The sequence below is a fragment of the Akebia trifoliata genome, chromosome 5 (genome assembly GCF_017979445.1).
Source record: "Akebia trifoliata isolate Shusen 1 chromosome 5, ASM1797944v1, whole genome shotgun sequence".
Taxonomy (NCBI): Eukaryota; Viridiplantae; Streptophyta; class Magnoliopsida; order Ranunculales; family Lardizabalaceae; genus Akebia; species Akebia trifoliata.
In genome coordinates, this window is record NC_141379.1 from 24,892,882 (window position 1) to 24,920,315 (window position 27,434).

Sequence of the window (27,434 nt, forward strand, 5' to 3'; positions counted from 1 at the left end):
TGTGTCACATGCCACGTCAGGAAAGTAGAAGGGGGGGGGGGGTGGTTGGTTTATGTCCAAGGTGGGAGTCATAAAATCATTACTCTTTCTAATATTATCAACGTGGGAAGGAATTGAAGAAGAGTCTACTAGCCTTAATAACTTTGTAAGAAAAAAAAGGCCTGACTAAGGCTCATCCACCGTCAAAACAAATTCTTGACATTCGTAATAAATCTTGAGGTTTTGTTTTGACGGTGGATGAGCCTTAGTAAGGCCCTTTCTCCCTACTAAATTAATTAGGTAACTTTTTTCAATTGAAGAAAGTGGTGGTGTGCACTTATTCACAGCTTGCGGTGGATGAGCATTTTTTTTTAATTGAATATTTGATGCGTTCCAAGGGTCTATTTGTTATAGATTCCAACTTCTATTTCAGGATTTTGGGTCTAGGAGAAGCAGAACTTCAAAGTCTAAGTAATTGCTTTTAGGAGAATTTTGTTTGTTATAGATGATAACAAAAAGTAGTAGACGAAGTAGTAGAGAGAGATCAAATTGATAATGTTGTTTAATCGATGAGTTAAGAATGAGGGGAACCGTCATTTCACCCCCCATATATTTTTCGGTGTTGGCTTATATTAGTGGCTCTCACGAGAAAAGCAAATCCAACAAGGCTTCTCAAAAACATAGTTTTAGGTTTCCCACAAAAGTTGTTGAAGCAAAAGTCGTTACCAACAGATGTGCTTTTCTAGCTTTTTTGACTCAAAGCCCCAAAAGCCGTTGATAAAACCCGTAACAAATAGACCCCTAAGCATTGGGGTTGCACTCTAAAATAGCCAGAAGTGACTTACATCTACATCTTGCTTTGGAGTTTTGGGAATCGTATGAAAAGGAAAATGCGAGGCTCAATCCACGGGTCTCAACGTGACCATTGGGATGTTTGGGATTTACAAGAAAAATGTATCCCTGGGAAAAAGTGTATCCCTAGAAACTGATCTCTAGGAAATATGAGTTTTTACTCATATCGTAACGGTCATGTTGACAGAGAGCTAGAAAAGTCCGAAAATGAAAATGCAAAATTACATGATTTTAGGATGGTTATGCAATTTATTTCATTAAATGACTAAAATATCCGTCCCTCCTCCCCAATCCCTAGTATACTATTAGATACTAAATTATCAAAAATACTAATATATGTACGCATATATTCAAAGGAGAATATAAAATTATGTCAATATAAAATTGGTGTTGGTCTACTTGCTCAAGTTGACACTAATTTTTTTATTTATTTTTCCATAATTAAAAAAAAGGAAGTTTAAAAAGTATCTCATCATAAGTTGTACCACTTAAACTGAAAACATTGCAAACAAACCTCTCATCTCATCTTCCAAAATTAACAGTCCTAGCTACTTTCTTCATTTTTCCACTTCCCTTCCCTTCTACGTACGACTCAATCTATTTTCGAAAGGTAATAACTACTAACATAGAACGACCATAATATGTTTTTTCTGCTCTTCTCTACTCTTTCTGTTTTTTTTTTTTTTTTTTTAGTGCCTACTGATGATGTTTGTTTACTCATTTTGCAAGAAGGATTGAGATTGGTTCTTGTACTGCTTCACAATTTTCCACCTTCATCTTTGTGTGAACACTAAGAGGTACACCATACCTTTCTTCTCTTCTTTACTTTTGCAAAATTTAGTGCTCATTTGTGTTCTACGAAGATGGCCACCATGGCACTCTTGTCTATCTTGGTTACGCCCTTCACAGAATTAGGCAAGTGTTTGGTTGTTCCTCTTAAGCGCCAAATTTCTTATCTTATAAATTTTGATAAGAACATTGAGAACCTCAGGAACCAAGCTAGTCGTCTGAGTACAAAGAGAAGTGATGTGCAAAACTCTGTAGATGAGGCACGCAGGAAATTGGAAGAAATCGATCAAGAAGTGCTTAACTGGTTGCGAGAGGTTGACACTGCTTGGGAGAAATTTATGAGTTTAGATGAACAAGAGAGGGAGAACAAGAGATGTTTCAAGGGATTGTGTCCAGATTGGACATCGCGTCGCAGGTTAAGCAAACAAGCACTGCAGATGTTACCTGTTGTCAATGAACTCCCAGCAAAGGGAAATTTCAGTACAGTTTCTCATGATCCAGCTCCTCCAAGTGTCGTACAAGTGCGAACCCATCAAGTAGATGGATTGCCATCCAGGGATTTGACTATGAATCAGGTCATGAAGGCATTAAGTGATGAGCGCATCAGATCCATCGGGCTTTACGGGATGGGTGGTATAGGGAAGACGACCCTCGTACACAAACTAAACAATGAACTCCAAGGAAGCCAACTCTTCAAGAAAGTTATAATGGTGACCGTGTCCAGCTCTCCAGACTTCAAAAGGATTCAAGATGAAATTGGGGACAGGCTAAGCTTGAAGCTTAGGGGTGAGAGTGACCCACAAGCAAGAGCCGATAAACTGTTCAAGAGGTTGCAGGATGAGGGGTCGGTCCTTATAATATTGGACGACGTGTGGAAGAAATTGCAGATTGCTGCTGATATTGGAATTCCTAGTGGAATTGAAAACATAGGCTGCAAAGTCATCATCACGACACGAATACGTGATGTTTGTCGTGAAATGGGAATTCAAATTGAATTCAAAGTGGAAGCCCTCTCTGAAGAAGAATCCTGGGTTTTATTCAAAGAAAAAGCAGGAAATGTAGTTACAAGGCCTGCTTTGACACCCCTTGCACAAAAGATTGTAAGAAAATGTCAGGGATCACCGCTGGCAATTGTTACACTAGGGTCATCTTTGAGAGATGTGGGAGAAGAATTTGAATGGAATTATGCATTAAGGGCATTAGAAAATCCTGATCCAATCGAATTAGAAGGTATAATCCCAGAAGTGATCAGATCTCTGAGATACAGCTATGACCATTTGATAGGGTCAGAAATCAAGTTCTGCTTCTTGTTCTTTTGCCTGTTCCCGGAGGACTACGATATTCCTTTGAATCGGATGAGAGATTATGGAATAGGAGAAGGATTTTTGAAGGTAGAGGGGAGTTTGGAGGATGCATCAGACAAATTGCTTCATTTTGTTAGAAGATTAAAGAATTGTGGTTTGTTATTAGATGGCGATGAAGACGATTCTGTGAAAATGCATGATGTGGTTCGGGATGTCGCTATATCAATTGCGTCCGAAGATGAGAATGGGTTTCTGGTAAAAACAGGTGAAGGATCAAGAGAGTGGCCTGAGACGGAGAAACTCAATAGATACAGACACATTTCATTCATGGGGAATTCGGAAATTAAGCTCCAAAGTCCATTGGAATGCCCACGACTCCGAACCCTACTACTAAATCAAAATAGGAATCTAGAAATAATTGAAGATAATTTCTTTGAAAGGATGAAAGCACTTGCTGTCTTGGATCTACGTGCCACTTCTCTTAAGTCAATCAAGTCACTTGGAGACCTCACAAATCTCCGGACTCTGTACCTAGAAGAATGTGATGCATTGACTAGCATATCCGTACTTGGAGAATTGAAGAACTTGCAGATACTTCGTTTGTTTCACTCAGGTTTACGCAGGTTGGGAAAAGAAATTGGTAATCTCACCAATTTAAGGTGCTTAGATTTGGGGGATACAAATCTTAAATGTGTGGAACCGAATGTTTTGTCAAGGCTGACTAAATTGGAAGAATTGCTTATGTGGGATAGCTTTGGGGAGTGGGACGACACGGAGGAGGGATATTCAAATGAAGGTGGAGGTGGAGGCGAAATGAAGAATGCTAGCTTTGCAGAGGTAGCATCATTACCAAATCTAGTCAAACTACAAATCAATGTAAGAAACAAGAAATGTGCATCTACAGAAATAACCTCATGTTCATGGGAAAATCTAAAACAATTTGCTGTATTCCTGGGTCCCACAAAAGACACCTATTTCGCAACCCTACGTTCTAATATCGGTGCTTTGGATAGCATCGAGGTTCAATTAATTAACTGGAAAATGTTCCAAATGGATGGGGTGAGTCCAATTTCCCAGTGGGTAAAGATATTATGCAAGAAAGCCAATGTGTTATTGTTGAAGTCGTCGAGCTGCCACGTTTTATTCAATAATCTTGTAGAGTTGGATGCGGTAAGATGGCTTGGTGTAGGTGCATGTGATGAGATAGAGTATCTAATGAGCATTGGTGACGAAGATGAGGGTCCAAAACATTCGTTATTTGGACGTTTGGAGGGATTAGAAATTAAGAACATGCGCAACATGAAGAAAATTGTGCATGGGCTACCACCACCACCATCCTTGAGACAATTGAGGGATGATGATGGTGATGAGCAGCATATGGTTGCCGTTAAAAAGACTTCATGCACCCAAACCTTTCAAAATTTGCAAATTTTGATAATCCGACGATGCAATGGATTGAAGAACCTCTTCTCATTTGGCTTAGCTCGCTGTCTTCAGCAATTAAAAACGCTCTATGTATTATGCTGTGATGAATTGGAAGAAATAATCGCAATTGAAGAGGATGAGGAAGAGGAAGCAGTAGCAGATCATCAGGGGGGTTTGTTACCTAAGTTAAGTTATCTTAAACTAGCTTACTTGAAATGTCTAACAAGTATTTGCCAAGGAAGTTTCCCTCTCGATTGCCATTTAAAACGCATTTCAGTGTACGAATGTCCAAATTTGAAGAAGCTTCCTTTCAGCCCACAATTAGAAGATGAATCCTACCCAGTTGATGACATCTCAGATATTGAATGGGGTGTAGTATGGGATACGGCAACAGAAACTGATGGATCGGGATCGGAATTGGAAGATGAAGAAAAATCAGAAGATAAGGAAGAATTTGAATTTGAATTGCAAGATGAAGAAGATTGAACGTCTCCTTAATTTCATCATGCTGATGAAAAGGTGAGACCCAACATCATCATCATCTTCATACTCCAATTAATACTATAGAAATTTCCCCCAATGTAATCAACTTTTGATGAAATTCCGATTTCGGCTCACTGTTCTTTTTAGTTCCCAAAACGTGAACTGCAAGATCACAGGTTTTTCAAGTGACGATCTCTCAGGTTTCAAGTGACTATCTCGTAGTTTTCTCAAAAAGCATAGACAAATGGAGAAAGGTGAAAAATGCTTTTCCGAAACATAAACAAGAGGGTGCCATGAGATTGTCACTTGGAAAACCTGCGATCTCGCTGTTCACATTTTGCGAATTAAAATAAAAAGTTATCCGGAATTTGAATTTGGAATTTCGTTCACGAAATGGTAATATACCACTATGTGAAAACTGGAAACTTCTACAAAAAAAAATTGACGGGCCAAGGCCCACGAATTTTAGAAACTGAATTTTGATGGTCTAGGACGGTCAAAATTCTTGATGTTCCCAGATTTGACGGCTTAGAGCTGTCGAATTTCTCTCATCCTTCATTAATTTGACAGATTTAGCCTGTTGAAAAAAAAATTTGACAATGAAAAATTCGACGCCAATTCGACCTTTTGGTCCGTCGAATTTTATGAAATTTGATGGCCTTGGGCCATCAAATTTGGGCTTTTTTCACATTGTGTACCTTTGATGCTATCAGAATCGTTATCATGAGAGCTTAAGCTAAAAATTCGGGGCTGCCTGAACAAATCTTGATACTCCAATTAATTCAATCAAAAGTCATGTATTTTGTTAATTCAAATAATTTCACTCATTGAAATACTCCTTCAGCAAACTTTCAAGGTCCTATCACTCCCTTGTAGCCAATACTTTAAAAATAGTTTAGTGTACAAATTAACATATAATGTGTTGGGATATCTGGGTCTGAGGTATCAATATCTATCGATCATGCTGTTGTTCTGTTGATTTGGTCCACCATGGAGTAGGCCAAATATTCACATTTTCGGTGGACTGGGAAGAATGGACCCCATGACATCTTTGGCATGTGATGGATCAAAATTTGTTTCTCCACTGGTGGACCAAACATTCTTGGAGTGAATTTGCAACATACCATAACAAATTCAGTTGTTTAATAATACAATATTTTATCACAACAGAGATTAGCTTCCTATGTCTTCTTTTGAATTATTTTATTATTAGTTGTGGAACTAAATTATAGAAGTATAAATGCAGTTATGGAATCTCAGTAATGGATATTGCACTTATCAATGGCTCATGTCTGCAGGTCAGTTAGTTGATGCAGCAGTTTGTTCATTCGATCGCAGCAAGTTGATGTAGTAGTTAGTTAAAGACTTGTTTGTTTTTCCTTTTTCTATTTTTCGTTCAATTGTGGATAGTTGGCATTAAGGACCTTTTTTTAAAGATGTAATATGTAGCTAAATGAGTATTGCAAGAGTTGGAAGGAGTTCTTGAAATGGCCAAACCAAAAAAAAATATCAAAATCAGCTGTTGCTTCCCGTTTTAGCAGAGAATTGATCACCAATGTAGTGTTGCGTTTCTATTGGCATCTTTCAGCAACATTTTGCGTTTGGTGAATGTGGAGGTCAGATTGCAACAAAATACAATGAAGTGTATGACATCCTTCTAAACTTAAGTTGTGTTCATTTGATATTTGGTTTACTTGAATAGTGTTACAGATTGTTCAATTTTCTCTAGGAACAAATGATGATGATGGGCTTCCAACGAAACCGTCTTTATGCAATTCTATCCGGTGAGAGCAACATCCATTTACCAGTGAAATTATGTTACCTCAGTCCGTATGTTATAATTCATTCTTTGTCTCAGGATATTGTAGCGTAAAATAATGATGTCCTTCAACATTTCAGGCACAGTAAGCTCTGTACAAAAACAGACTTACAGGCTCAAAGTTCTATGACTTGTTTTACAATAATAGTTAGGAAGAATGATTCATAAAGCTCGATCTGCTTGAGTGGCGTGTGGTCGACCTTCAAACAAGATTGGATTCAGTCTCCCCTTGGGTCTGCATAAAAGGAATGACGAGCCTACTAACCTTGTATTGGCCTGTATAATTGATGCAGAGATCCTTGCAGAAGGGTACACAAAGGCAATGGAGCGGATTGATCAAAAGAAGACCAAAAGAAAGGGTAAACATGTACCCTAACTTCTGGACACTACATCATAAAGGGTAGAAAGCGACTGTATTTTGTGGCAAAACAATGGCTTTAAGCTGTTGTTTTAAGCAATGGTGTCCAACAATAACTAATTAGACTCTCTTGACTCACTCGGTTTCATTTCTCTCTCTCTCTCTCTCTCTCTCTCTCTCTCTCGCTCACTCACTTACTCAATCACACTCTCTCACTCGACTCTATCTCTCTTCTTTCTCACTCGACTCTGTTTGTCTTCTTTGTCTCACTTGACTCTGTCTCTCTTCTCTCTATGTGACTCACATAATCGATCAGAGTTTTTTTTTTTTTTTTTGGAAAGTAAATTGATCGAATTTTTTTTGTTTTATTTTGGAAAGTAAATCGATCGGGATTTGATTGAAAGATCTTCGCCCAATCTCTCACTCACATAATCTCAAATTTTGAATCTATGATCAAACGCAATCATATTTCAATTTGGGAGTTTTAGGGTTGAATCGATCGGAGTTTGATTGAAAAATCTTCACTCGATCTCTCACTCACAAATCTCAAATTTTGAATCTATCAGATTTTGATTTGGCAGTTTTAGGGCTTTGTTCAATCTCCCCCGCTCTAATCATTTTAATCAATCTTTCAAATTTGAAGTTAGTTTCTGCTAGGTTTGTGATCGAAGCTTCAGGTATGTGAAAGCATTTAATCAAATCTCATATTTTCCTTAATTATTTTAGGGTTTTATTTGATCCCCTTCCCTAATCATTTTAAATTATCTTCGTTGATGGCTGCCTATAACAATTAATGTTATTGTGTAAACGTCATTTGGAGAATATTGAGAACACTGATATTAAAGGATTGATAAATTCAATATCTGGATTTAGCTTTTTAGGATAACTTATAGTAAGTAAATCACGATGCTCAGTTTTAATGAATTGGTGAAGAACAATTTTTTTTTTAGTGTAGTTTTGTTCAATTCTTTCTAGTGTCATGTTCTTATTCTAGCGTTAGTGAGTTTGCATCTGCTTTCGAAGATTTTTTGATTTTGTTTTATAGAAGAATTAGACAATAACACAAGTCCTCTGCTTGATGGACATATCCTCAATCTAGCACTAACAGTGAATGAGAAGATGGGAAATAGTTCATATATATCTGGTGTTTCTTTGGGTATTGAGGGGGCCTTATGAACTAGAATATTTCCTTACATTTTTTTAGATGTTGTCTTTTAACTCCTTGATTTGTAAAAATTGCTTTGGATATTTCCTTGATAATGCTGATTTTATTCTTTATTCATACATTCTAGATGACGAGGCTGCTATTATATTAGTACTATTTTTTCTTAGAATTTCTGCCTCGAAGAGGTACTGATGGTAGTTCTCTAGAGTTGTTCCATTATACATGGATCTCTAACCCTTTTAATATCTTTTTATTTCCTGTATAAAGGTAGTTGTTTAACTATTTTTTTTTAACTAACCCCTTTTTAACTCCGCCAATGTAAAATTATATGTTTTGCATTGCCGGTCCCAAGCCCGGATAAAGGAGGAGGGAAAAGGATGGTCCCAAGCCCAAATAATATATAGGTATTGTTTTTCTTCTTCTTACTTCTTTGGTTGCTATATTTACATATAATGTTATAAGTGAGGATATTGTAGAGATGTGGAAAATTCTATAAGGTTTTAGTTCATAGATAAGGCATACAGAAACTATATACATGAGCTTCATGTTTTTAGAATTTTCTTCCACAGAAGGCCATATTGTAGTTCAAATTATTCTACTTATTGTAGTTCACTATGTTATTTGTGAGCAAAGTACTTAGGCCTCAAATTATTCTACTTATTGTAGTTAACTTTGTTTAGTATTTAGTAAGGATGTAAATGGAATCAGGGGTTTTTTCTTTGTTGTATGTGCCAACTTATTTGGTTTGTTTTTTTTTTTAATCTAAGAGGTTCTGAAATATACCAGGTGATTTTGACAAAGGCGCTGGCCAAACATTCCGATACTACATTGCTTATAGTTGGTTCTCTCCTGTTGCCTGGTGTAAGCTTCACAAACTTTCTTTGGGTAATCATGGTTAAAGAAATGGTTCTATTGCCGTTGTTACAGTAACACACCGTAATAATGATCATTGTTTTCAACATACATCTGCTAAAATTTGTAATTGTTTTTCAAGGTCAGAAAGATCTAGAGTATTTACAAACCAATGAATTGCACAGGCAGATACGTTACAGCATAAGAAACCTGCTTCTAGTATTGAGGCTGATATCATTGGTTCTTCTACTATTAGCTCCCAAGTTCTGCCAAAAAAGGAGTCATCAACTGCGTAAACTAAGAACCACACATTTAAAACAGGCATATTGCTGACTTGGATCTAGAAATGCCTCATTTCATTTCCTTGTTCTCAAATCCAATGGGGATTGAAAATTTAATAAATAATATATAATTAATCGTGCTGTAAATTTTTAATTTTCTACGTGGTATCACTTGCCCATCCATTAATTTTTTGCGTACTTGGTTTTTTTTTTTTTTTTTTTTTTTTGAAATTCATCATTATTTGTGAATTTTGCAGGTGATAGAGTAACATACGTGGGTCCATCGCACTCTTTTGGGTTTCCTCCTCTTCAAACTCCTTCAAGGTATCTACAGTTCCAACAATTTTAGCTCACTATGAATGTCTTTCAATTAATCATGTGATTAGTGAACTTTGGTCTCTCATCTAAGTATCCTAGCTTTGGATTTTTATTCCCCGCGAGCTACAAGCTTTTGACCTTTTGATTCTTGAAATTGAGTTTGTTATTATGTGTATTTTTTTCTACCCTCATTTATATTCTTCTTCTGGTATCCAAATTACCCGAGTATTGTAGTGTAACAGGAAATATTTGCAAAATTTCAAGGCGAATCAGAAAAATCCGAAACAAGACCAATGACCAAAATTCAAGACATTTGGGCTTACTTAGACCTTAGCGCTTGGGTCATCAGTAGCGATGCGGTCAACGCTAACAATCCATAGACTAGGGTTTTAGTATTTTTGTAATAATAGAATATCTTCGAAACCCTAATTCCCACAAGAAGTCTTTCTCTGATTTCCCTATAAATAGGATACCAGACCAAGATATAAAGTATTTAGATTTAAAGAATTAGTATTATTAGTTTTTATTTTCTATTTTCTTAGTTTTACAGAAGTTGTAAGGAGACTTTTCCAGTTTCAGAATCAAGAAGGTAATAGAGAATTCATTTTCTCACATCTCTATTTTTTTCATGTTCTCTTTGCTTTATTTTCACTTTATTGTTCTTGCGATGACTATTGGCTAAACTCTTTGTTAGATTGGTTGAGGAAGCTGGAGCAAGATATTGTTAATATTTTTATTGTTCTCATAATTGCTTCATAGTTTATTATGATAGTTGTTAGGTAATTATTATTGAGTTAAACATTGATTGTTTCTCAAAATTTTGATGGTTCATTCTTTGATTAGTTCAAGATGAACCATGCTTCACAGAGAACAATTAATGATATGCAATAAGCTCGACTTAATTTATCGCGTACTTTCGATTTCGTTCTATCATAACTATTTAATAATCCAAACCACAAAGATTAGCTTTATTTAGTAAATCGAGATAAATAAAGAATTATAAATCATCGATAAAGCTTGTGAGTGTGGATCGAATTGATCTACACCTCTTCATAGTATTTTAAACATTTTTATTTCAGTACTTTGTTTTAGATAATTTCTCTCGAAAACTGTTTTTAATCGGTTACATAAACTTAAATTGAATTGGAAGTAAAAATACTTTGGATTAATGTTTTCTTTTTAGTTTGACCCTTACTTGCCAAGATTTTCTTTTGTTTTTTATTTTATCATCATCTACAGTTCGAACAAATTGACGCCGTTATGGGGGACAACGGTGTAATCCAATATCTTTTATCTGAAAATTTAATTCGATTTTCTGTCGATTAAAATTTTTATTTTAGAAAAATTTGAAAACAAAATAATATTGGATTCTAGAAGTTAGTACAAACAAAATCCTAAAATTTGAACCAATTTCATCAGATAGCACTTGAGTCAACTAAGGCACAACGGTCAAACCTCGAAATTCGCACTTCAAGTATTGTCAGAGTCTTTTTTTAGACTTCTGGATTCTAATAAGCACATAATTTTTCTAGAATTCTACTTTTAATTTTTTTCTTCTATTTTCAACTGAAGGATTTGACGAGAAGGTTGGAAAGTTTTATTCCACCACTCGGATCCAATTCTTTGATGAAGAAACAAGAATTTCTTTTTGTTTAGAATAAAACTATATTAGGATTTTCTTTTTAGAAAATTTTAATTTATTTTCATAATTTAATTTTAATTATTCCGAGAAGGCTCAGATTGTAATAGAATTAAGGGAGGACGTCAGTGAGACGTAACTGTCTCGGCTCCTCGGGTTCGTGGCCCGAGTTTACTCAACTCAATCATCATCTGTCTAGAACGGAAGGTAAAACTTAAAACCCCCTCACAAGCCTTGCAAGTGGGTTTCTATATTGAATTTTATAAGTTAATTGCACACTTCTGATTGCACATTAGTAAAATTGACACCCTTACGAGGATGGCATGAACAACAAAAGAATTTGATTTCATCACCAATTTCTTGCTCTATTAAGAAATTAATTCACACAAGCCTAAAATTAATTAAAATCCAATTAAACTCGATCATATGTCTCATCGAGCTCAATAGGCAAAGCTAGCTTGAGTTACACCAATTACACTTCTTGATCAAAGTCAGTGCCTAAGTGCAATCCTGCCTCGTTATACCCTGTTGTACTAGGGGGATAGACTACGTCTATTCTAGACGAAGAGGTGATTTAAGATTGTCTTGCTCAGTATCGTGCACTACCTCTTATCTAGGGATTAAACTGGCTAATTTCAATTTTAGAAAATTGGATTAGAGGCTCAAGCTATCCCTTTGAAATAGTTAAGAACTGCCTAGTCCAATAGGAACTCATCAAGCACGTGTGAAATTCCTCCCTACTATATGTGTTCATCATTAGTGTATGTTAGGAAGGAGATCTCAAAAAAATCCGCTTGAACCATTCGATCCCAAGATCACAAGATCTTATGCACTTCAAGGGATTATAAGAGAATTCAATTCCTCACCTATCTCTCAGCCACCTGAGATGGCTCAACAAATTGCCCCACCTCAAATTATCCAAGAAAATCAACAAACTCTAAATAAGTTGTTTGCCCTTACTACAATCACTCTCCCTTTCTTGTATTGCCTTGCCAGCAACCAATGTGGCACAATTTGAAATTATGGCAACCTACCATCAATATGCTCCTTAAGTTTCATAGCTTCAAAAACGAACAACCCTATAACCATTTGAACAAATTTCTAGTCTTATGTCAAACCTTTTGAAATGATTAACTCGATGACAAAAATGTCAAATTGAGGTTGTTCCCTCTATCTTTGGAAGATCATGCAGCAGCATGGTTGAACTCTATGGCCTCTGACTTAATCACCACTTGGGACGAGTTATCAAGAAAATTCATGGCCAAGTTCTTTCCGAAGGTAAAAACATAACAAATTAAAAATTCCATTAGAAACTTTAAGGGCAGACCCGATGAAGAATTTTCTTAAACCTGAGAAAATTTTAATGACCTACTTGTAAAATGCCCATATTATGGAATTGATAAAACCTAACTGATCAATTTCGTCTATTGTGGTCTTACTACAGCCCAACATATCCTTTTGGAGTCTATGGACAAAGGAAAAGTCATGAAACAGACTCCAAATCAAGCCTACAAGTTCCTCGTAGAACTTGCTGAAAGTACTCGAAACTGGATCACCAATTTAGGAAACTCTGATAGGAGTGACTTTGGAGCCAATAAACCAAGCATATATGAGATCAAAAGTGATCTTGATTAAAAAAACGTAATGACTAATCTAGTTAGTACTATGCAAAGCTTAAATAAGAAGTTTGATATTTTCAGCATTAAAATTAACCAACAAGAGGCTCATCCTGTAATACAAGTCACCTCAAAGATACTTTTCGGATGTAACATATGCGAAACTTTTGACCACCTCATTGAGAACTATCTCATGGCTAATGTAGAACATGCCAATGCCATTGGGTCACATAGCACTTTTAGGAAACCCACTCCAAATTCATATAGCCAGACTTACCATCCCAACCCAATTTTTCCTATCGTTAGAACAAACTTATCCAACAGGGTGGTACTTTTGATTTTTAAAAAGGCTATAACAAGCCATCTCAATCAAATATGAACCTCTCTTTAGTTTCGCAAGCATCTTAATCTTTACCTCATACATCTTATCAAAGAGCAATTGTAATCGATCCCATGACCAACTATTCTCCCCTAGTTGTACAAACAAATTCTGTATTAGAAACAATAATGGCAAATGTATTAAAACAACAATAGCAAATGCAGTAATTCATACAGGGCCAAGCACAGTTGACTCAAAGAAATGCACAATCAATTAACAAGTTTGAGATTCAATTAAGCCGATTAGCTCTTTCTCTTAAGGGAGAAATAAATGACAATTTCCAAGTCAAACCGTACCTAACCTAAGAGGAATTTCCCCAAAAGGACAATATGAAATAGGAAGTCAACCTGATCCCTCTAATGACTCTGTATAAGTAGTCCACACACTACGCTCTGATAAATTAGTGGATAACAAAATGCGCATGCCCAATGAGGTCCCATCACAAGAGGATACCCAAAGTGCACCTTCAACAGAAGAAGATGACCAATAAAAAGAAACACATCCACCAATGGAAAAATAGATTACCATTCCCAAGGCCCCATTTCCATATAGATTAGTAGACAATAAAAAAAGGAAGCTATTAGAAGGTGTTCTTGAAGTCTTCAAGAATGTTCAAATTAACATACCTTTTTTAGACGCTATCCGTCAAATCCCTTCATATGCTATGTTCCTCAATGGTTTCACTACGGTGAAAAGAAAAACCCTTGTGCCTAGAAAGACTACAATAACAGTCCAATCTTCTTGTTTGATTCAGTAGAAAATTGTGCCTAAATTCAAGGACCTAGGTTGTCAAATAATCTCCGTGCATATAGGAAAAACTATGATCGAGAAGTGTCTAGTAGATGTAGGGGCCAATGTAAATCTTCTGCCCTTTTCTGTTTACGAACAACTAGGTTTGAGGAAAGTAAAACCTATGGATATCATTCTCAACTTAGCAGACAGATCAGTTAAAGTTCCTAAAGGGATAGTGGAAGATGTAATAATCAATGTAAAAGACTTCTATTTGACATTGAACCTGTCATGAACCCAGACAATCATGTTCCGATCATCTTGGGTCGACTATTCTTAGCCACATCTAACGTTGTTATAAGATGTAGGAATGAGATCATAACCTTAGCTTTTAATGATATGAAAATAACATTGAATGTCTTCCACAACAAGTTTCAGTCCACTGACATGGATGATATGGAAAAAGTCAATTTTGATCGATATGTTGGTCAACAACACATTCAAGGAAGCGGAGAACATAGACCCACTAGAAGAGTACTTAGGCCAATTTGACCTCAATTTGAATGAAGAACAATCCATCAGGGAGGTAAATGCCTTTCTAATCTGTCCCGGAGATGGATTTTTCAAATTAGCAACCTAAAGTAGAGAGTCTCCCCACCCCTTTACCTCCACCTTCAATTGGAGAGACTCCTAAACTTGAACTTAAATAGTTGCCTGACACATTGAAATATGCGTTCTTAGGGAAGGCTAGGACCTTCTCTGTTATCATCTTGCTTGACTTAGAAAAGTCACAAAAAGAGAAGTTATTAGATGTTTTGCGTGAACATAAGAAAGTTATTGGTTGGATCATAACTAATATCAAGGGCATCAGTTCCTCTATGGTTATGCACCAAAAATACCTTGAGGACAACTACAAACCATCAAATGAACCACAAAGGAGACTGAATCTGATCTTACAAGAGGTAGTTCAAGGAGAAGTCCTCAAATTGCTAGATACGAGTATTATATACCCCATCTCATATAGTAAATGAGTAAGCCCAGTTCAAGTGGTCCCAAAGAAATCCGATTTCACAGTTGTAACCAATAAGGACAATAAACTAGTGTCGACACGCATCCAAATTGGGTGGCGAGTTTATATAAACTATAGGAAATTGAATTTCATGACACGAAAAAATTACTTTCCTCTCCTATTCATAAATTAAATGCTAGAACACCTGGTCGGATACACCTATTACTGCTTTTTTTATGAATGCTCGAGGTATAATCAGATCTCGATCGCCCCTAAAGATTAAGAAAAAACAACCTCACGTGTCCCTTTGGGACTTTTGTTTATCGGCACATGCCCTTTGGGCTTTGTAATGCTTCTACAACCTTTCAACAATGTATTTTGAGTATTTTCTCCGTTATGAAAGAAATTTTTTTTGAAGTCTTCATGGATGAATTTTCAGTCTTGGGATCTAACTTTGACGATTGTTTGCATCACCTGAAGTTAGTCTTAGTTAGATGCCGCAAAAAGAATTTGGTGTTAAACTGGGAGAAGTGTAGTTTCATAGTTACTTTCGAGATTGTGTTGAGACACATCATATCCCACAAGGGGATTGAGGTAGATAAAGAAAAAATTGACCTTATCCATATACTGTGAAGGAAGTCTATTATTTCCTAAGGCACGTAGGCTTTTAAAAGCGTTTCATTAAAGATTTTGGAAAAATTTTCAAACCCCTATGCAATCTACTATCTAAGGATGCAAACTTTGAACTCTCTAATAGCTGTTTACATGCAACCACCCAATTGGAATTTTATATTTGAGGTGATCTGCGATGCTTCAGACTACACATTAGGTGATGTACTAGGGAAACAAGTTGACAAATTCTTTCATGTCATCCAGTATGTGAGCAAAATACTAAACGATACTCAACTCAATTACTCCATAACTGAAAAAGAGTTACTAGAAATAGTCTTTGCTTTGGATAAATTCCAATCCTACTTAATAGGATCTAAGGTAATCATCTTCATTGACCATGCAGCGCTGAAATACCTTTTTTTCAAGAAAGATGTCAAAGCAAGTTTGATCTGGTGGATTCTCTTACTACAAAAATTTGATCTCGAAATTCGAGATAAGAAAGGATGCGAGAATGTAATTGCTGACCACTTATCTAGACTGATAGTTGAAACAAGTTCTGAATTCCTCGCCATCTTCGAGAATTTTTTAGATGAATAACTAATGTTTATCTCCAATCTAGATACACTTTGGTACACTGACATTATCAACTACCTAGTTGATAAGGTCCCAATTATTTGACTTTGGGACCGTAATTTCCCGGATTCTATCACATTATAAATGCCAGTTCCTTTAAATAATTATAAAATTAAATTATTTATCCAAATTAATAGAGCTAATGAGATTTTATTGTTAATTATAGATAAATAAAGCGCACGTGGAAGTTATCAAATCACGAAACAACTACGGTTACAATACGCGAGCCGAAAGGAAGTTTCCAAAAAAATCTCGATCGATTTGGGCGCCACGTCACCGTGTCGCGGTTAGGCTTTGGTGCTCCGCGGTGATTTCGAGGAATTTGTCCTCGAGATTTTCACAGAAGCTTCCAATTGCTTCGGTGGTTGTAACTGAATGGGTCGTTCGAAGCGAATCTTCCGAAAAGTTGACCCGATTATCCGAATACAAATGTTATAAATTGGAGGGTTGATTTTAGAGAAGGGGTCTTCTCTTGGCTCTCTTCTTCTCTAATTTTTGGTTTTTCCTCTCTTTAATCTTCTTTTATTCTCTGTAATTTTCCTTTGGATGAGATCTTGAGTGTAGTGAGAACATCAAGAGTGAACCATTCATTGTTTGTGTAATTTTTGGGAGAGCTATAAAAGAAGAATTTCATATCGATCATCATCTTCTTCACTCATGTTCTTTGATCTTTTATTAATTTCTGCAATTTTAATTTTTGCGATGATTGGTTAAATTCTCATTAGAGAAGTTAAGGAAGTCAGAGCAAATTAATCCCTCTAGTGTAGATTTAAATTCTTGCTTTGCTTACATGTTTTAATGTTGAAAATTCTATTCTGATTAAGGTAATCCAGCTTATAATTCTGATCCAACTTAGATAGCCATTACTTAGATAAGTTCAAGAATGGCTATGCTCTGTGAAAAATCAGAGGATAAGTTGGGCAATCTCAATCATGCTAGTGTTTTCATGATTATCTTTTAATTACTTTCAAGGATTTAATTATTCCACCATCCGATCCATGAGCAATGACTTGCTCCATGGATTGAGTTGTATTTAGAATTTATCTACATTATGGATTCATTGCAAAAGCTTACTTGACTTCTCTAATCTCTCTCTCTTAGATTTTCAATCTTTCTTTTCAGTTTCAATTTCACTTACAAATTAGTTGCTACTCTCATCTCTGTTTTTAAACAAATCAATTTTGTTTTTAAGAAAAATCTGTTGCTAATTTTGTTTTGGCCTTTTTATCCGAATGAGATTTTGAATCCTCATTGTCCCTGTGGAACGAATTCGACTTACCCAAAGTCCATTTCTTAATCTTAATCTCTGCATTTATTTTGCAAGATTTACAACCGATCACTAGTAATAGGGCAAACACCCATCTCATGGAAGAAACAATAGAAGATAAGATTTCTCACCTAAGTTAAATGATTTTCTAGGATGATCCATACTTGTTTAAGTACTACCCATATCAAATAATTCATCGGTGCATTTCTAACCATGATCAGAAATATATACTCAATTTTTGCCCCAGCCAAGGGCGGAGCAAGGATCTTCTTGTAGTGGGGGCAAGCTATGATTAGTTGTATAGTTGAAGAACTTGAATGGAGGAAGGTGAGGGTGTGGGGGCAAAAATTGGAAGGAGATGAGGGTGTGGGGGCAAATGGGGAGAGAGGTGAGGGTGTGGGGGCAAAAATTGGAGGGAGATGAGGGTGTGGGGGAAAATGGGACATGTAATTAGTTGAAAATATAGGGGTGTATCAAAGTTCTGTGAAGGGAATTGCCCCCACCAGCTCCTTACTAGCTCCGCCCCTGGCCCCAACCATGCTTGTGGTAGTCACTTTGGAGGCAAGAAAACAACAGTAAAAGTGCTTCAACACGGTTTCTACTGGCCAACGTTTTTTCATGATGCCCACATCTTCGCTAAGTCTTGTGATCAACGCCAACGTTTAGGTAAAATTAGTCAAAAGAATAAAATGCCCTAACAATCCATTCTAATCATCAAAATCTTTGATATTTGGGGTATTGACTTCATAGGACCCTTTTTTATTTCGCATGGATTCCAATATATATCCTAGTCACAGTCGATTACATGTCTAAATGGGTATAAGCAACAGCGTGCCAAACCAACGATCACAAAATCATTGTAAACTTTCTTTAAAATACCATATTTATTCATTTTGGTAGTCCAAGGGCGATAATTAGCGTGGAGGTAAGCACTTCTGCAATCGAGTTTTTGCAAATCTCATGGTAAATACATTATTACTCACAAGGTCGCCACTTCGTATCACCCTCGAACGAGTGGACAGGTCGAAGTATCCAATCGCAAAGTTAAAACCATTCTTGAAAAAATAGTAAATCCTTCACGAAAAGATTGGTTTTGGCAATTAACCGATGCCTTATGGGCTTATTGTATTATTTTCAAAACTCTGATCGGCATGTCCCCTTATCGTCTTATTTTTGGGAAAGCATGTCACCTCTCGATATAACTCTAACATTGTGCCTATTAGACTATCAAACATCTCAATTTTGATCTTACTAAGGTTGGAAAACATAAAAAATTTCAACTCTCTGAGTTGGAAGAATTGCGTAACAACACGTATGATAGTGCTAAATTGTACAAAGATTGTACAAAAGCTTGGCATGAAAAATACATTCAGTGAAAGTCCTTCTAGTTAGGTAAGCAAGTATTGTTCTATAATTCTCACCTCCACCTTTTTCTTGGAAATTAAAATCTCGATGGACAAGACCCTTTATGGTTCATAAAATTCATCCACACGGCCACATCAAGATTCTCAATACATCGGATGGCAGTATTTTTCAAGTCAATGGTCAACGACTCAAATCGTTTCTCCATCTCCCACCCCAAGAAAAATATTCATTTCTGAGGGATCCTATGTACCAAGATTAGCCTCAAGTCATTGTCTGATTGAAGACAATAAACTTAGCTCTTTTCGGGAGGTAACCCTTGATTAGAAGGCACATGCAAGTGCACGAGCTGCTGAGAGTTCAAATTTAGATTAGGATGAGTTTAAATTTTAGATTATGATGTTTTTAATTCCTTAGTTAGGTTTTTTTTTTAATTCTTAGGTAAAATTTCATTTTATACAAATATATTTCAAAAATTATCATTGTTATAACTCTCACTCTTTTTAGAATAGTTGTAACAAGAGTTTGCAAATTAATGCTCAATCCGTTTCAGGTGTGATTTAACATTTTATCTCCCTTTCTTTATTGTTTCATATTGAGGACAATACTTCGTTTAAGTTTAGGGGTAGGGCTAACTCACAATTGCATTTTATTTCATTTTATTTTTGGTTTGTTACGAGTTTACTCTCATGTTTTAAGAAAAAATTGAAAAAAATCAAAAATATTTAACATTGGCAAAATATTTTCTTCAAACTCCTTATATGTAAAGTTTACATATGAAATTCAAATCTTAGGCTCATGTCCAAAAAAATTTTGAGCATGCATTCTTTTTGTTCCTCATTAAGAAAATTAAAAGATTACTTTCAAAAATCACGATAGTTTTGATTGATAAAAAATAGGACTTTATGGAACAAGAGTTGACCCTCTTCTCTGTCTAGAATGTTAAGGAAAATCGAATCTAGTGAATTATAACTTCATTGTCCCTTGGTTGGCTAATTAGAAGAAAAAGAGAACTGGGTTAGTATGACTTAGACAGCAACCATATGATTAGAATAGGTACCTTGAAAAGGACTACCTATTTTTTGAAAAAAAGAACATAAAAAAAATGGGGATGTATGAAAAAGTTAAAAAATAAAGTCGAGAGATGTGAAAAAGAACCAAATCAAAGTAAGGATACTAAAACTAAAAAAGTACATAAAATGAAAAGAGTCTAATGAGACCAAATAATTCAGTAGTGTGAAAGCAATCAATGGTAAAAAAGTGAATAAGCTGAAATATTACAGATAAAGTCCCTTAGAGGTATTTAAGTGAACATCCACACCTCTTACAATCTTAGACAGGATGCATAGTTTCGAGTTAGAATTGAGGAAGAACTGACCATTTTTTGTAATTAGGAGGTGAAATTTTGTTTCTAAAAAAATGTTGCTTTTAAGACAAAATTCAGAAAAATGGCACAAGTACTCAAGTTAGTCTTGAAATTTTCCAAAGTAAAGAAGGAAAATTAGAATTTTATCTAAACGTAAAGGACTTGCGATTGATTTGTGAAATATCATTATGTTTACCTTACATCCATTCAGTTTGAGTTTTATATTTCTATGAAGTGTTAGAATTTTGTGGGTATATTTTCTGCAAACCCTCATGAGTCAAACTCGTCTACTAGGGGTTTAAGGGCTTGTTACATTCACTAAATGCAGTCATGTAACTTACAAAGGTGATTTGTACTTTAGTTTTTATTTTATTTTTGCTCGGGACTAGTCAAATCTAGGTATGGGGGTGTAATCAAGGTCTAGAAAGTGATTTCTAGAGTCATTATTACATGAACTTTACGGATAATGTATGGTTAGTCCATATTTATCATTGATTTTATCAAATAATGTATTTTGAAATTAATTATTATTATTTACGTGTAACAAGAAATATTAGCAAAGTTTCAAGGTGAATCAGAAAAATTCAAAGTTATCACTATGATCCAGGATCCAAAACAAAACCAATGGCCAAAATTCAAGACATTTTGGCCTTGAATCACGGTGTTTGGGTCAACAACGGCGGCGCAATCAACATAGATAGTCTTACCTTGAAATTCGTATTGAAGGCTGGATACTAAAAGGCATTCACAATAGAAACTAAAAGGCATTTGCAATGGACTATGATTTTAGTATTTTTGTAATCACGTAATGTTTTTGAAACGATAATTCCCACAAGAAATCATAATCTGGTATTTCTATAAATAGGAGACTAGACCAAGAGTTAAAGCATCTAGATTTAGAGAATCAGTAGTATTAGTTTTTATTTTCTATTTTTCTTAGTTTTACAGAAGTTGTAAAGAGGCTCAGCTAGTTTCAGAGTCAAGAAGCAATAAAGAATTCATTTTCTCTCATCTCTATTTCTTTCATGTTCTCTTTGCTTTATTTTCACTTTATTCTTGTTGCGATGACTATTTGCTAAACTCTCCATTAGATCGATTGAGGAAGTTAGAGCAAGATTTTGTTAATGTTTTTATTGTTCTCGTAATTGCTTCATAGTTTATTGTGATAGTTGTTAAGTATTATTATTGGGTTAAACATTGATTGTTTTTCAAAGTTTTGATGGTTCATTCTTTGATTAGTTCAAGATGAACTACACTTCACAGAGAACAATTAATGATTGTCCAATAATCTTGACTTCATTTATCATATACTTTCGATTTCGTTATATTATAACTGTTTAATATTCCGATCTACAAACATTTGTTTTATTAAGTGGATCGAGAAAAATAAAGAACTATAAATTATTGATAAAACTTGTGAAGGTGGATCCAACTGATCTATACCTCTTCATAGTATTTTAAACATTTTTTTATTTTAGTACTTTGTTTTAGATAATTTTTCTCGAAAACTATTTTTAATCGGCTACATAAATTTGAATTGGATTGGAAGTAAAAAAACTTTGGATTAACGTTGTCTTTGTGATTCAACCTTTGCTTGTCAAGGTTTTTCTTTTGTTCTTTATTTTATCATCATCTACAACTCGAACATCAAGTTCATACTAAATAATATTATTGAACTCGACAATTTTTTAACTACAGTCGAGTTCAATATTAAATAATATTAAAACTGTCGAACTCGATTCTAATTAACATAGATTTTTATGCAACAGAACCTTTGGTGAATGATCACATCCACTTTAACTTTTTAATGAAAAGATAATTCACCTCATGTGTTCAAGTACATCTACTTAGTTGTTTGAAGACATTACAATTCATAAAAGATCCAATGAACGGTCACATCCACATTACTTGAGTGCCTATAAATACCTTAGAATACAATCCTTTGAATCACACCTTTCAAGTCATAATCGTCTTTTTCTATACAATTTTTTTTATTATCGACGATGTTTGGTGGAAAATCTCCGATAGTCATTAGTAGTGATGAATTAAGTGAAGAAATAAAGTTGACAAATTATGATGATAGTCAATCCAATGAATACTAAGAAAACTCATGTTACAACATAAGTAAATAAGTTGAAATGCTAATGAAGACGATTCAAGTTGAGAAGTTGAAATGGAGCTTGACTTCCCTATATTTCAAGCCAATGTAAGTTTGGTGGATTGGGAATGGCATGTGGGTGATTTTTAATCAAGGTGAAGATTGTTGGGTTTTGGTGATATAAAATCACCATTCTTTTGTTTCATTAGGTTGATGGGTTTTTCCATTTATGTGGAGTATTTTTGGGATTTCCTTTTATTAACTTATGAGAAACAAAAGAAGTCCTTAGATGGAAGTTATGGTCCATAAAATGGGGTTTTTCTCTTTGGTAGAGAGTGTGAGAAAACATTAAGTCTCTATGTGGATTTTTTTTTCTCTTGTAAAACCTAAATGGTCAAGGTCCTTGAGGGTGATTTTCATATTATAGTCACAGGCTTGTGACAACAGGAGTGAGATTGATTTTTTATTTGATTTTTTACTAGAGTTGGGTATAGAGATTTAGTGGGTTTCAACGGAGAGGTGGAGGTAAGTATAAATCTCCATTCTTATAATTTCTTCCTTGAGTAGTGGATTTTTTACTTATCGGCTTACCAGTGAATGTAGCTCCAATGTGGGTGAACCACGTATATCTTTTGTTGTGGTTGTAGTCATTTTTCTATTTTCTTTATTATTACTTGTATTTGCTTTGCAACACGTTCTTGGGGTTTGGTTATTGGAATTAATTGCTTTGATGTTAGAATGGATTAATTTCAATAACTAGATTTCCGTGTGTGGCTTGGGATCTAGACACAACCTTGTTCCATTAATTGCTCACAACCTTCCAAAATGGGAATTCAACCGACATCAAAGTAAACCCCCTCTCTGAAGATGAATCTTGGATTCTATTCAAAGAAAAAGTGGGTAATGTCATTACAAGGCCTACTTTGTCACCCTTTGCACGAAAGATTGATAGAAAATGTTTGGGTGCACCTTTGGCGATTGTTACGCTAGGGTCATCTTTGAGAGATGTGGAAGAAGAATTAGAATGGAAATATGCATTAAGCACATTAGAAAATCTCGATCTAATCGAATTAGAAGGTATATTCCCAGAGGTGATTAGATCTCTGAGATTCAACTACAACCATCTCAAAGAAATTAAGCTCTACTTCTTATTTTTTTGCCTATTCCCGGAGGAAGGCATTATTCCTTTGGATAGGATGAGAGATTATGGAATTGGAGAAGGGTTTTTGAGGGTAGAGGGAAGTTTAGAGGATGCATCAAACAAATTGCTTGGTTTTGTTAGAAGATTAAAGGCTTGTAGCTTGTTATTAGATGGCGATGAAGAAAATTCTATGAAGATGCATGATGTAGTTCAGGAATCGGGATGTCGCCATATCAATTGCGTCCCAGGATGAGAATGAGTTTCTAGTAAAAGCAAGTGTTGGATCGAGAGAGTGGCCCGTGATAGAGAAACTCAAGCAACAACTAATTCAATAATTTTATCGGCCATTTTGAGAACCCCCTTTTTTAAAACTACTCAGTTTACTTCATTATAAAAATGTTAAGGTATGATTTTGCTTAATTTTTTCTACTACTCTGTTCATTTTCTTTTTAATCATGTCTTCAAGATTAGAGCATACTCTCTTTATAATTGCTTCCATCTTTTATTTGCATTGGAAAAACCTTCTTCGATGTGCAAATTTCGTATCCGTTGTGCAAATTTCACAAAAAAGAAAAAGAAAAAGAAAAAAATTATGAACAAAATGAAACAGGCTTTCAATTTAAGCAAATAGTACTCATCTATTCAGTCAGAATCATCACCATCAGAGCCTTAAAATAAAGATTTTAACTTTATCAATAGTTTGTGTCTGCAGGTTAGTTAGTTGATGCAGCAGGTTGTTCAATTGATGGCAGAGTTGGCATTAGAGTTATGCAGATTGTTTATTCGATGGTAGATGGTTGGCAGTAAAGACCTTTTTTTATAGGGTCCCGTTCGGCACCCTACTATTTACCCTACGCTTTGCCCAACGTGTTTTGTCCTACATGGGTTAGAAGTTTTGGAATAGGCTGATTTTTGGTAAGGATGATCTCTATGGTGAGGAGATCGTCCTCACCAAACATCAGCCCATTCCGAATTTTCTAGCCCCCAATCATGGACCGTCCATTTTTTGTAAATCATTTTTTATGGGGTTAGAAGTTTTGGAATAGGCTGATTTGTGGTGAGGATGATCTCTAACCATTTTTTATGGGGTTAGAAGTTTTGGAATGGGCTGATTTTTGGTGAGGATGATCTCCTCACCATAGAGATCATCCTCACCAAAAATCAGCCCATTCCAAAACTTCTAACCCATGTAGGACAAAACACATTGGGCAAAGTGTAGGGTAAATAGTAGGGTGCCGAACATTTCCCTTTTTTATAATATGTAACTTGTAATTAATGGGTATTGGGAGAGTTGGAAGGGGTTTTCGAAATGGATGAAAAAAAAAAATGTATATTGAAACCAGATGTTGCTTGTAACTTATAGATTGTTTGATTGAATTCCTATTAAACCATCTTTATGCAATTCTATCCAGTGAGAGCAATATCCATTTACCAGTGAGAAGTAATTTGGTGAAGATTGAAGGATCTAAAAGGATGAGAAAATATATGAAGACATGCATTGACAGTTAATAAAGCTCTAGATTGAATTGAATGGTGTGATGAAGTGTTCATCTTATGTACCATGACATGAAATTATGTTCACCTTAGAACCGTGACTTTGTTTTACAATAATATAGTTAGGAAGAATGATTCAAATAGCTAGATCTGCTTGAGAGTTGCGTGTAGTCGAACTTCAAACAAGATTGGATTCAGTGTACCTCTAATATATGTGTATTTGTAGAAGGAGAGAGAGAGAGAGATCAGATGGAGTGGAATTCTTCTTCTTAGTGTTGTTCACACAAAGTTACATGAATTCTGCTTGCAATAATTGAGTAAACTTCATCAGTTGTTACATGAAAAAAATCTGAAGAGCAGAAGTGAATAATAAAACCTTGTACTGGTCTTTATAACCTTATCATGTGTCATAAAAGATCAGCATGTCTCCTGTGTTCATGCATTAATGTTAGTGTAGGAGCTTGGGTTAATTGATCAGCAATGTAATCACCTACTGATTTATAAATATTATCACAAATTTAGTAGCATGTGTTGATTTTGGATCATTTGTATACGCCGAAGGCATTAATCATGTGTTCTGTTTCAAGAAATCACAGATAGCTCAAAGGACCTTAATATCAGGCTTTCTTAATATCCTTGGTCATATTAAAGAGCAAAATACAAAAATGAATCCCAAAGAAGTTGATATGAAAAAATCAAAAAAGCAGAGAAAACAAAAGAGAGAGCATAGATTGAGGTAGTGGGAATAGATACAAACACATTTGAATTAATAGAAGATATAACTTTAAACAATATTTTATGAAAGAAAAATATCCGTTCAGCCGGCCCAAGATTTTGGTACGAGACAGGTCTGATGATAATTGATGTAAGATTTTTAATACTGACTAACTGATATGAGAATGTGAAAAACTAGTAGACATTTAAAGAAACTATAATTGGCTATAACTATAAACTATGAACAAATTAATTTGATGGAAATCAACCTTTAACTTACAATTGGAAAGCGTTATAAAACAGGGCAGAGATGAAGGTACACATCAAATCCTAGAACTCTTAGATCTAATATTGCTCAAGTTACAATTTTTGTTTCAAGTAAACTATATAAATCACAATATTAAGTTTTTGATTGGTAGAATTATTAAGGTTGTAAAAAAAAGCACCTAAACATAAAATGGGATCATTAAAGGGGAACATGAAGTACCTAAGAATCATAGTTATTTAAGGGGGTAGAGCAACAACATAGAAAGCCCAACAAGTAGGGGCAGAGCTAGTAAGGAGCCTGTGGGGGCAATTGCCCCATAAACTTGTACTTTCAACTAATTACATGTCTCATTTGCCCACACTCCCTCACCTTCCTCCCTATTTGCCCCCACCCCCTCACCTCCCTCCAATTTTTGTCCCTCCCCACCCCTAAACTCTAAACCCTTTTCAGTTTTTGAATATGACATTGCCTCTTGACTGGGTCTTCTTCTCTAATAGACTAATTGGAAAAAACCTAAATATCATTTTCTTCAATAACTTCCAAACAAAAACTTATGAATTTCTCCCCAAAACCATTCATCTTCAAGATCTTCAATTGTACCATTAAATATAGTTTGCTCCCACTACAATAAAATCAACCCCAAGAAAGAAACAGGAGAAGCTTAGCAAAATCAACCCCAACGTTCATCTAAGGTACAAAAGAAACCTTTGTTATAACTTTTCTAATTATACTTGGGATAATTGAAATCAGTACATCTCCACAACTGCCTTCCCAAATGATCTTGGTTTCTTTCCAGTTTCCAAGTCAAATATGTTCTGATCTTACTGCTATATCCAATATAACAAATTCATTAATTCTTATCAGTACAAACGTTTACTTGAACAGAGTTTCACATTGCCTAGTATCAATATTGAGCCCTCCTGCAGAGTCACGTGCATTCTGGGATGTGACCAAACCGTCAAGGTCCCATCTCCCCCTTTGTAGCCAATACTTCAAAATTGCTTGGTGTACAAGTTAACATTTGATGGGTTGGATGTCTGGGTTTGAGGTTTCAATAGCTGTTTTTCTGTTGTGCAGTCCCACCATGGAGTTTTCAAAAAATAGTACTTCATTTTTGGATGAAAATCAATCAAGGATGGTTCTTTTGTTTTGAAATGATCTACACAAATCATTATGTCAAGTTTTTTGTCCATCTTTCCATGTATTTTAGTCGAAAGTAATATTAAAGTGTAAAAATTACTTATTTTCAATTATTTGCATAAGTATTGAAGTTCTTTGTTGATTGAAGTTGCAAAATAAAATACCCATAATTCCATTCGGCACAAACATAAGGTCCAATTCGGAGAATTGCATAAAGTCCCGCTTATTGTATGTTTCTAAGAAATCTGATAAGATCTAGATTCCATTCTCAAACACTTTATTGCATTTTAAGAATTAAATATCCCATAAATATTTTTTCTCTCGTACACTTTATGCATTGTA

The 27,434-nt window shown here is 35.2% G+C and overlaps 1 protein-coding gene and 1 long non-coding RNA gene across 4 annotated transcripts in view; both read left to right on the forward strand.

The window, feature by feature from the left end:
- Window positions 1-10,237, forward strand: part of LOC147401745 (uncharacterized) — a 37,340-nt gene extending 27,103 nt beyond the window's left edge. The window contains exons 1-4 of one of the 2 annotated variants that reach the window (XR_015178678.1): window positions 8,497-8,578; window positions 8,961-9,035; window positions 9,565-9,631; window positions 9,860-10,237. This is a non-coding gene — a long non-coding RNA (uncharacterized LOC147401745). Of the gene's footprint in view, window positions 1-8,496; window positions 8,579-8,960; window positions 9,036-9,564; window positions 9,632-9,859 lie in introns of those variants that run through there. The other variant, XR_015178677.1, reaches the window with a different exon arrangement.
- LOC147401749 (disease resistance protein At4g27190-like) lies at window positions 1,630-8,469 on the forward strand. Of its 2 annotated transcripts, none has more exons than XM_086443132.1 (4): window positions 1,630-4,868; window positions 6,131-6,476; window positions 6,562-6,658; window positions 6,732-8,469. In XM_086443132.1, exon 1 carries the CDS (start codon window positions 1,695-1,697, stop codon window positions 4,833-4,835), a length of 3,141 nt encoding a protein of 1,046 aa, XP_086299258.1. In that variant the 5' UTR covers window positions 1,630-1,694; the 3' UTR covers window positions 4,836-4,868; window positions 6,131-6,476; window positions 6,562-6,658; window positions 6,732-8,469. The 2 variants fall into 2 exon arrangements, with proteins under 2 accessions (XP_086299258.1, XP_086299257.1); XM_086443131.1 differs by having other exon boundaries at window positions 6,562-6,616.
- Window positions 10,238-27,434: the final 17,197 nt, after the last annotated feature.

Excerpts from the sequence above, each read along its gene's own strand:
- LOC147401749 (XM_086443132.1), top strand. The coding sequence starts at position 1,695 with ATGGCCACCATGGCACTCTTGTCTATCTTGGTTACGCCCTTCACAGAA.